This window comes from Staurois parvus, unplaced genomic scaffold (assembly GCF_062004578.1).
Source record: "Staurois parvus isolate SC_StPar_1 unplaced genomic scaffold, SC_StPar_1.0 ptg000152l, whole genome shotgun sequence".
In the NCBI taxonomy this organism is placed as follows: domain Eukaryota; kingdom Metazoa; phylum Chordata; class Amphibia; order Anura; family Ranidae; genus Staurois; species Staurois parvus.
The window spans coordinates 271072-282352 of NW_028317948.1; the positions used below are offsets into that span (position 1 = coordinate 271072).

The 11281-nt window shown below is 42.9% G+C and overlaps 1 protein-coding gene across 1 annotated transcript in view; it reads left to right on the top strand.

The window, feature by feature from the left end:
* LYRM1 (LYR motif containing 1) overlaps nt 1-10878 on the top strand; it is a 48605-nt gene extending 37727 nt beyond the window's left edge. The window contains exons 3-4 of the mRNA XM_089674782.1: nt 5864-5956; nt 10547-10878. Coding sequence (XP_089530908.1) covers nt 5864-5956; nt 10547-10663 — 210 coding nt within the window. The 3' untranslated portion in view covers nt 10664-10878. The remainder of the gene's footprint in view (nt 1-5863; nt 5957-10546) is intronic.
* Nucleotides 10879-11281: the final 403 nt, after the last annotated feature.

Here is an 11281-nt window from a genome sequence, read left to right on the forward strand (position 1 = left end):
CATTTTGGAAGGTCTCCTGAGGTTATCTTTAACAAACGCTTCTAAATGCATATGCGGCTAAACAGATGTTTTTTAACCTATGTTTTCCAGCAGTCAGTTTCCATAGTTTAGAAGTGTCCTGTGTACATGGAGCCCAAGAGTTTGCTGTAACCCAGTGTTCTGTACTGTACCATGGTTATTGGACCACTGGGTGGCACTGTTTGACCAGCTTAGAATGCAACCATATCAAAAAATAAATTTCATTGGAAGAGCTCAGTGTTTCATTTGGGCAATACATTTAAATGTTACAGTGCAGGTTTTTCCTACGATCAAAGGGTACGCTTTCATTTTATAAACCAACATTGTTAAATTATGTGTTCACCTTTATAAAAATAATAATAAATGCACATCGTTTTGCATGTATAAAAAAAAATGTGCATTTATTTTTTACTAGGAGCCTGTATTCATTGCACCAGCAATCAGCAGATCGAGGATGCAATGCGAGGCTACTTCAGACTGTTGGTGTAAGCTGTCTACTCATACCTTGTACAGGCAGACAGATAGACAATGATGGGAAGCATCAATGAACTACCTAGAGCGCTCATCACAGCCTTGCTAGTTCATTGAGAACTACAAGAAGACAGCCACAGCTGCAGGTATCGCCATCGTCCCTGTATAACCACTCAAAGTCCAGCGACGTACAGGTACATCACTGGTCCGCAAGCAGTTAAAGCAGAAGTAATGTTTCTCAACCGACATTAACTATTTTAATCCTTATGCTGGTAGCATTAGTAAATAGGTAAGAAGGTATATTTATATGCTGTTTTCATTTCTTCAGTTGCTTCCTGATTTCTAGCCAGGCCAAAATAATGTCATACATCCCATGAGTCTTCATGGGGATTTTTTTTCTTTCATCTAGAGGACTGGATGAGTGTTTTTGAAAGTGATTTCTCAACAAAATAAGGGATGGAGACATGGAAGGATGATTGAGTTTGCTTTGAATATTAAAAATGAATTAAATAATGTGTCAGGGATCCCGGGTCCTCGGCGGTGCGCGCATGCGCAGACTGCCGATCCGTCCCAGCCGGCGAGCGCCGAGTCCTCGGCGATCGCGGCCGCGCATGCGCAGTAGCGATCGCGGCCGCACCAATGGGAGAACAGGGCGCTCTATTTAAAGCTGCCCTGTGCATCTCCAGGTTGCCGCAAGGTCTTGTTCCTGTCCTGTAAGTACGCTTCCTAGTTGCCAAACTCTGCCTGTTCTGATTTATGCTTACCCTCTCCTGCTCTGACCCCGGCTCGTTCCTGACCATCCTTCTGCCTGACCCTCGGTACCTCGTTGCCCGCTACCTGTTGAACCTGGCTTGTGACCCCGACCATTCTCCGCTTACTCCCCCTGTACCACGCTGCCCGCACAATACCGACCCGGCTAGTCTGACCTCGCCCACTCCTGACAGTCGCCCGTCCACCCCGCTCGGATCGGGATCTGTCATCCCATCCATCCCGCTCGGATCGGGATCTGTCATCCCATCCATCCCGCTCGGATCGGGATCTGTCATCCCATCCATCCCGCTTGGATCGGGATCTGTCGTCCCCTTCACAGCAGGCTCAACCCGGGCACATACCCCCAGCGGGACCCCTCTGCCACCGCCGGGGGTGCCCCGGAACGCGACCTGGTTTCAGTCTTGCACCAAGTCCATCCCCACCATCAGGGGCCCTGGTGAAAAGGCAGACTGGGACTTAGACTCCGCGTCCTGGGAAACCCCGTGCCGTGGACCACTAGAGTTGGGCGGAGCCTGACATAATGTTTTCTCTTTGTGGTGCTCAGATAAAGTTTAGATCCACATAAGTTTTTTCTTTTTTTTTAAATAACAAACATGTCTATACTTACTTCCTCTGTGCTGTGATTTTGCACAGAGCAACCCTGATCCTCTTCTTTTCGGGTCTCCACTGGCGCTCCTGGCTCCTCCCCCTCAAGCAGTGTCTCCGGGGAAAGCCGCTCACTGCTGCGTGCTCGTCCCTAAGCCGTTACTCTACGTGTCCAAAAGACACATGGAGCCACGGCTTGGCCCCGCCCCCGCTTTCTCCTCACTGGCTATGATTGACAGCAGTGGAAGCCAATGGGCTCCCGCTGCTTTCTCAGCCAATGAGGAGGAAGAGTCCCCAGACAGCAGAGGCTGTCGAGAACATCGCTAGATCGGAGGGGACTCCGGTAAGGATTGGGGGGCGAGCAGCGAGCACAGATGCGACTACACCTGCGCTCCAAGACTCATTGTGAAGCCGAGTTCCAGTTTACAACTTCTGTTTTCCGGCTTCTGCGGCACTACCGCTGAGGGGACAGGTGCAGGAGAGGTCCGCTCTCCTACGCTGAGAGGAGACACTATCTCCACCGCCGCGGGGGACTCGGAGGGACTAGGAGTAAGTACTGTATACAACATGTTATATCACTATAATGGAGTACTGGGGAGCTAAGATATACATTACTTAGTAATGTATATCCCAGCTCCCCTGTACTCCATTATAGTGATATGACATGTATACAGTAATGTATATCCCAGCTCCCCTGTACTCCATTATAGTGATATGACGTGTATACAGTAATGTATATCCCAGCTCCCCTGTACTCCATTATAGTGATATGACATGTATACAGTAATGTATATCCCAGCTCCCCTGTACTCCATTATAGTGATGACATGTATACAGTATGTATATCCCAGCTCCCCTGTACTCCATTATAGTGATGACATGTATACAGTAATGATTGCTGTATACATGTCATATCACTATAATAGAGTACAGGGGAGCTGGGATATACATTTCTGTATACATGTCATCACTATAATGGAGTACAGGGGAGCTGGGATATACATTACTGTATACATGTCATCACTATAATGGAGTACAGGGGAGCTGGGATATACATTACTGTGTACAGTTTTATATTTTGGACTCTTTATTCTAAAGAAAAATATAATTTCATAAGCTTTAAGGGGGCATGGTTGGGGGGCGGGGTGGGGGTTGGGGCGTTCCTGGGCAAGGTTGGGTGGGGCAACTGGTGGAAAGTAAATTTTGTGACCGGCTAGTAGGTCTGGACTCAAAATTTTAACCCCTGAACTAAAATATGGACATTTGCATAGCTAGCCAACTTCAACAGGGGCTAGGTAAATACACAAGTTCATTAACATTTGAATAGTAAGACCCCAGCCCCCACACCTGGACAGTGTGGTTACTGAAGGGGGAAGAGTGGAGTAGACATTCTGACTACTATGACCCCCTGCAGGGGATTACTGCCCAGTTCTGGCTACAATGACAGTTTACTTCCTGGGCTGGAAGATTATGTGGACATCTGAACAGGAATGCAATAAGCTTTGGACAGGAAGGAGCTTTATGACCTTTAATTCAAGATATCACTGACTGCAATTACCACTGACTGGGGGTGTGGGTCTCAAGTCTGGACAAAAAGGGCCCTGGCATGAGAGAATAGAAGAGAATGTGCGAGGATGTGTGTATAGGAGCTTACAGATCTCTTTCCTTTCCACAATCCTTCTTCCTACCCAATTCCTTATTTGTAAATATTATGTAGTTTTATCCCTGTTTATAAATAAACCTAACCCTTGTAAGAATTAGTCATCCCTCTTGGAATCAAGACACCCCAAGCAGAACACCTTTTACACACAGAATACATGCATAGAATACATGAAGGTAAAAGCCTTGAGCCTTTAGAACCACTTTAAGCTCACCATACACATTACACTCTGTCCCCATTATTATATTGCAGAAATCTAGTGTGACATGCTCAACATTATTTAGGCAGATAGACCTTTTTCAGGTTTCTGTGCTACCTGTGTCAGTTTCTCATTCAGAATGGGAGAGAAACTGGCGCAGGTTCCATTCCTAATTAACAAAAGGATTGCGTCAATTGATATAGTCTGCAGATAGCTCACATTCTTCTCTGCCCATTTAGTGATTACACTGCACAGGCAGACTCAAACAAAATATACAGCACTAATTCTATTAAATCATTAAAATATATATAATAGTTGTGAAAATAATATTTGTGCCCAAAGTATCCCACAATGTGCAAACAATGTCCAAAAAATACACATTTGAATAATACTGTCATCCAGTGTATCGGTTCAACAAACCAAAACTCAAAGTCCCATGAAGTGCCAGTGCTTTTCCTAACGGTATACACAGCTGTTAATCCTAGCAAATGTAGGAGCCTGTGCCTCTTTTGTTAATGAGGAGCAGTATCTACTGCATTTTTTCCATAAAGAAGAATGGTGCAGGTTCTTTTTGCCTATGCCACTCTTAAATCCCGCAAAGTGTTTATAACAGCGGATATTGAGAAATGGAAAGTTAGTATACTGTGTATAAAAATGTTGCTGTAATACAAACATATCTTGTTAAAAATGGAATACTCAATATAAAATAAAAGGCAAGTTCCAGCATACAAATCTTTTGATGAGCAACATAGTCTATAGTCATGATTATTTGAACAGCCATCTCATTATTCCATATAAATTAAATAGGTGTTTACACATGCAGTAAATCAACACGTTTCCTGGAACAAGATCTTCTTTTTCAAGGATGCGTGTATGGAAGGTGAACGATATAAAATAAAGAAATAAGTAATAGTAGTTTCATAAATATATATACATTTGTCTCAAACCAGAATATCGTAAAGGGTTCTCCAAAGATACATCAATATATCATGCACACCTCATCAAAATCATTTTTTTCCAACATAGCATGAACATGGATTGATGGATTGTTCTGTGTTTATGCTATGTTGAAAAGAGTTTTGAAGTTTCTGTTTATATATTGCTGCATTCTTTTGAAGACTCTGTACTGTTCATGTATAGATTTGTATATTGGAACCTGCCTTATATTTTATATTGAGTAGATTTTTAGTGAGATATATTTGTAATACATTTTTTATGTATATATCTTTTGTTTGGTGTATTGACGTTTCACTTGTCAATATCCTGTTATACTTTTTTTTTTCTTTACGCTTAAACGTATTTGGGGATAAGGTGTGGAAAATAGTGAAGTACCTCCACCCACAACTATCTTGTTTTATTCCTAACACCACAAACAAAGAATTTCCAGCACACTTACCAGCTAGCTTGCAAAAAAAAAAAAAAAGAAGCAAACTGACCCTGTCTTAACAATTCACGTTAAAAACAGGGTTTTGTTTGCATACATTTGCAAATATATGCGTAAGCCGCAGTGCCCTACATCAAGGCTCCTCTATGTACTGTGGTTCTAACTATAATTTTCAGTCTCTTCAGGTTGCAGCACATATAGCAGTTATTCCTAATACAATAAAGTTGCATTTTTGATGTAAAAGTCATTACATCATCTCAGTCATCTACGTTTTCTACAACACACTAGTGCCTCTTAAGCTGGCCATACACTCATCAAAGTTTAAGTGATTCAGCAGGGACCAGAAAAATTCTGATCATTGTGTGGCCGTTCCTGCTCAGCAGAGGTTGACCATTTCTCAAAAGGACATCTGACAAATCTATTGTTGATGAGAAACTTCAGCTGCAGATCACTATTCTGACAGCAGTGGGTCCCACTGTCAGAATACAATGTTCATGTGGATAGGATTCCTCAATCCACCACATATGAATGAAAAAAACTAATTATGACCAGCTACATGAAGTCTTGGTGCAGACATTTGCTGCAAAGCACTGTGTATATTTTTTTTTATTTTGTGCACCTTTAAACTTTTAGAGGCCCTCGTACTGGCCTTATAAATATCACTTAATGTCTCAGAATCAAGTTATATCTCTAAACCTTGTTTGAATATGAGTCTTTTATGCTTACTTTTCTTTTGCAATCTCCTGTTTGCTGACTTTATTACTTTTTTTTTTAGGTGACACACAAAGAAACTATCCAGCAATGCATAGAAGAATGCAATGCAAGGATTGAGATTGGCTTGCATTATGGAAACCCATACCCCAGACCTGTACGTGTTTCTACATTGAAATTCACTTTTCTTATGACTAGCAAAAGTGTGCCCCTTAAAGAACTTGAAATTTTTGGGCTATAACCGAGAATGCTAAAGAAATAGCAGGCAGCATGTGCAGGTGAAGATTGCAGAGGATATGACAGCAGGGAGTATGTGCAGAAGAAGAGTATGGAGGATATGACAGCAGGGAGTATGTGCGGGAGAGGAGTGTGGAGGATATGACAGCAGGGAGTATGTGCAACAGAGGATATGACAGCAGGGAGTATTTGCAGGAGAGGAGTGCAGAGGATATGACAGTAGGGAGTATGTGCATGAGAAGACTGCAAAGGATATGACAGCAGGGAGTATGTGCAGGAGAGGAGTGTGGAGGATAAGACAGCAGGGAGTATGTGCAGCAGAGGATATGACAGCAGGGAGTATATGCAGGAGAAGACTGCAGGGGATATGACAACAGGGAGTATTTGCAGAAGAGGAGTGCAGAGGATATGACAATAGGGAGTATGTGCAGGAGAAGAGTGCGGAGGATATGACAGTAGGAAGTATGTGCAGGAGAAGAGTGCAGATGATATGACAGCAGGGAGTATGTGCAGCAGAGGAGTGCGGAGGATATGACAGCAGGGAGTATGTGCAGCAGAGGAGTGCGGAGGATATGACAGCAGGGAGTATGTGCAGCAGAGGAGTGCGGAGGATATGATAGCAGGGAGTATGTGCAGCAGAGGAGTGCGGAGGATATGACTGCAGGAAGTATGTGCAGCAGAGGAGTGCGGAGGATATGATAGCAGGGAGTATGTTCAGAAGAGGAGTGCACATGATATGACAGCAGGGAGTGTGTGCAGAAGAGGAGTGCGGAGGATATGACAGCAGGGAGTATGTGCAGCAGAGGAGTGCGGAGGATATGACAGCAGGGAGTATGTGCAGCAGAGGAGTGCGGAGGATATGATAGCAGGGAGTATGTACAGGAGAAGAGTGCAGAGGATATGCCAAGGAGAGGAGTGCGGAGGATAGGACAGCAGGGAGTATGTGCGGCGGAGGATAAGACAGCAGGAAGTATGTGCAGGAGAGGAGTGCGGAAGATAGGACAGCAGGGAGCATGTGTAGCAGAGGAGTGTGGATGATATGACAGCAGGGAGTATGTGCAGCAGATGAGTGCAGGGGATATGACAGCAGGGAGTATGTGTAGCAGAGGAGTGCAGGGGATATGACAGCAGAGGAGTGTGGAGGATATGACAGCAGAGGAGTGCGGAGGATATGACAGCAGGGAGTATGTGCAGCAGAAGAGTGCAGTGGGAGTGACAGGGAGCAGCCTGTGCAGTAGAGAATGACAGTGAGCATTATGTGCAGGAGAAGACACTGAAGGATATGACCACACTAAGAACAGTTTATCTTTTAACTCACAAATGGTGGTTTCTGATCTTTCTGTAAATAACAACAATTGCTAAAAATATGGTCAAAATCATACAGGTAAATGGCAGAGGTGGAGAAATGTATACAAAACTGTATTTGGCAACCCTTTTACAAACCTAAGTGCATGGGAGCTGAACTCTTTACACAGAGGCCTTACAGAGGAAGAAATGGGCCCACTGCAATTGAAGCAGGTAATTCTGTGACAGTGATGGTGGTAGGTATTGTGTCAGCAGCACCACAAACTGAGAACATGGTGAAGAGGATACTGAAACAAATGGGTAACATGTCAGTGGAACTGGGTGCAATGAAGGTTGAAAAGGAGACACCAAAATGTAATTAAATTATTAGCAGAGACTATATCATAGAATCCAGGAACACTGGAGGTAGTGCTGAGAGCATGTGAGATAGGGCATTGCTTTGTTGCCAAGGGTTTTTGAAACAAGAAATGGGGCAGTGGAGCTGAGATTCCTACTGGACCGTATATTGCATTGTGTGAATTTTTAGGGAGGTGTTCCTTTTTTCAGTTGCTTGCCTCCTGGAGTAGCAGCTAGCCTTAAGCACAATTAAGGGTCAGTTGTCAGTATTGTCGGTTTTGTTTCAACGCTCACTGGCATTGCTGCCACTTGTCCTTACCTTCATTCAGGCAGGTGTGTGTGTTGTTCTCTTGGTTGTCGCTGTGGGACTGGGACTCAAAATGCCTTTCAAGAACATCAGAGAGATCCCACTGCTAACATTGTCGCAGAAAGTGGCTTTTCTAGCTTTCAGTTCGGCATGCAGGGTATTGGGACTGGGGGCATTGTCCTGCAAGTCTCCATATTTATCGTTGTGCAAGGATAAAGTTGTCCTGCATACAAGAGACAAGGACTTTAAGCTTCCATCTCTTTGCCCTAAACCAGTTTACCCTAAGGAAGTGGCCTTACACACAATTGGGGTGTACCTGAATGCCACTGCTGGGTTTCATAAGACAGGCTTTCTGTTCATGCTTCCAAGGGTCTTGCAGCAGAGACTATTATCTCATGCTGGATCCGGGAAACCATTGTACAAGCGAGTGCCATCAAGCACCAAGAACCACCATTTACAGAAATGGCTCACTCAAGCAGGGACGTAAGTGCATCCTGGGCTTTCTACCACTGGGCATCAATATTAGCGGTTTGTAAGGCAGCCATTTGGCAGTCTGTTTATGCAGTCACTATATTTTACAAGGTGGATGTGGCAGCATTGGCCGATGCCAGTTTTATTGTTGTGGGTTTAGTAACACCTTAATGCAGATAAGTTGAAAAATTGATGGGATAAGGCTTCTTCTGTGGGATACGGAAGAAAGACTAATATTTGTGTACCTGTGTGTGTGCCCTTGCCAGAGAAGGGATACAGGAAAAAGACCAATGTATGTTAATGTGTGTGTGGTGGATGTAGGATCTCACAGGAGAAGAACCAGGAGGAGGCTGATTTCCACAGTGTCAAAGTGAAAGATGAGCTAAGAAATAATATAAAATATAGAGGTAATACATATTCTCACATCATATTATCTTCTAAACTATGATTGTTTTCTTTAATAAATTGCTCACTGTAATCAGATAGAATTTGCTTGTTGTGATGATTAGTGTATTATTTGTTCAACTGTTTGTTCTCTTCCTGTACACTGTTTGTAAAAAACAGATAGATCTTCATCGTATAGCCTACCCTACTAAGTGGTCATCTTTTTATGTGTGGTTTAAAATAGTTCAGTAAACAAACTATACTCACCGGCCACCTGTTCAGTTACTTGATAACACAAATTGCTAATCAGCCAATCACATGACAGTAACTCAATGCATTTAGGCATCTAGATGTGGTGAAGACAAATTGCTGAAGTTCAAACTGAGCATCAGAATGGGGAAGAAAGGGGATTTAAGTATCTTTAAACGTGGCACTGTTGTTGGTGCCAGACTGGCTGGTCTGAGTATTTCAAAAACTGCTGATCTGGGATTTTCACGCATAACCATCTATAAGGTCTAGAATGGTCTGAAAAAGAGAAAATATCCAGTAAGCTGTAGTTGTGTGGATGAAAATGCCGTGTTTATGTGAAAGGAGAATGGGCAGACCGGTTGTTGTGACATTCAGATGGTAGGGTCAGAATTTGGTGTAAACAACATGAAAGCATGGATCCATCCTGCCTTGTATCAGCGGTTCACGCTGGTGATGGTGGTGTGGGGGATTTTTTCTTGGCACTAGCAAGGTGTACCAAATAAAGTGGCCGGAGAGTGTACATTACCAGGTTTCACCTGTGGAGAACTTTGAACTTCCATCTGAACTCTAAGAAATACCATCTCTGTACATTGTTATTTGAGATCAGCTGTTAGGAAGTATATTTTAGCAGGGGAACTTTTAATTTTTGAGTCTTAAACCCAAAATCAAACATTTACTATATTAAAGCTCACCATTTCTTACAGTAGATGTGGAGGCTCCATTCATTTTCTTTCTTAGACTTTCTCTAGCTCTCTAGCAGAGTGTATCTGTTACATCTGTTAGATGACAAACCTTTTAACACTAGCAGGGCTGCTGTAGTACCTTTATCCCAAAAGGAAAAAAACTGTTTTCTGTAACTCCTTATAAAGTATTCGCTGGAGTTTGGCTTCAATTTGTTTGGCTTTTTAAATCTTCAACTACATCTAACTCTCCCCTTCCCCCAGACTGACAGTGCTGCTGTTCAAAGGTGTCCCTGTGCTCCTTCATCCAGAGTGGGGGAACTCTAAGGTAGGAGGTGTGTTACTGGCCAGATCACTAGGTGAATGCAGAGGGGAAAAAGCCTAAGAAAAGAAAACTAATGCAGCCACAACATCTGATGTTTAGTAAGCTGCAGCATATTAAACTTTTTGGTTTTGGGTTTAATGCTGGTTTAATATAAGCTACTCTAGAATTTTTTTTTTTTTTGTATTGTTTGGGAAGGTTTAGAATGTCTGTCAGTATTTTTTCTATCAACCCTAATACAGAGATTTTGCCTCACTTTCTGTACCTTTTGATGGGAGTAAAAATGGTCAAGGGCTGTATCTGTCCCCACTTTGTTCAGAATTGTAAAGAAATTCAGCTGGATTTTTACTTTCAATATTACAAATTATTAAGCATGGTCACCTCATCTTCAGTATTATGAAAAAAATGTTTGAGTGCTTTTCCAAAGAATAACATATAATTTTTTTGTATTCTTAGACCCACCTACCTCCCATGGGGTTGCCACTGTCTCACAGTAAAAAAATGAACAAACAAGACAAGATGAGGAAGCAAGCTAAGCCTCTGTATCTGAAATCGTATGATGAGATCTCCTAGTGCCTGCAGGATGGGGGAGATGGAGGGGGGGGGGGGGGGGTCAGACTGCCATCCTTTTCTGTAGCCACACTCTTGTCTGCAGATTATAAAAGCCAGACTAGCAAGATCTCAATACTGGGGCTGCAAATATAAGTATGAACTACTGTGTTGATTAGTGTTTGTTCAACTGTTTGTCCTCTTTCTGCACATTGCTTATTAAAAAAAATGTAACCGCACATCTCAGTGTATATTGTTTTTTAATTTATTGCTAACAAAAACAATACTGTTAAATGTACGCACAACATGTTGAGATGCGCTGCCGTGCATTGTAATGAACCTGTACAGTGTGAACAGGGCACATAGAAAAGTCTTCTGTGTAGCTCTGAGCTTGTGTTGATCTAGCTGATCAATGCACCTCGTGTGACGTCCTTAGGGCAGTGCACATCATGTTTATGCAGTAACACCCGCTTCAGTGTGATGCACAGCAACACATGTTACGCGTGCTGGTGCATTGAGGTGCCAGTCAGTCTGAATAGCATCCCATATCACCCTTTGATGGACATTCCTTACACTTCTAGTATGTTGCTGTGCTAATCAGACAAATGAGTTCAGTAACATCTTCAATCTGTGTGCTAAGTG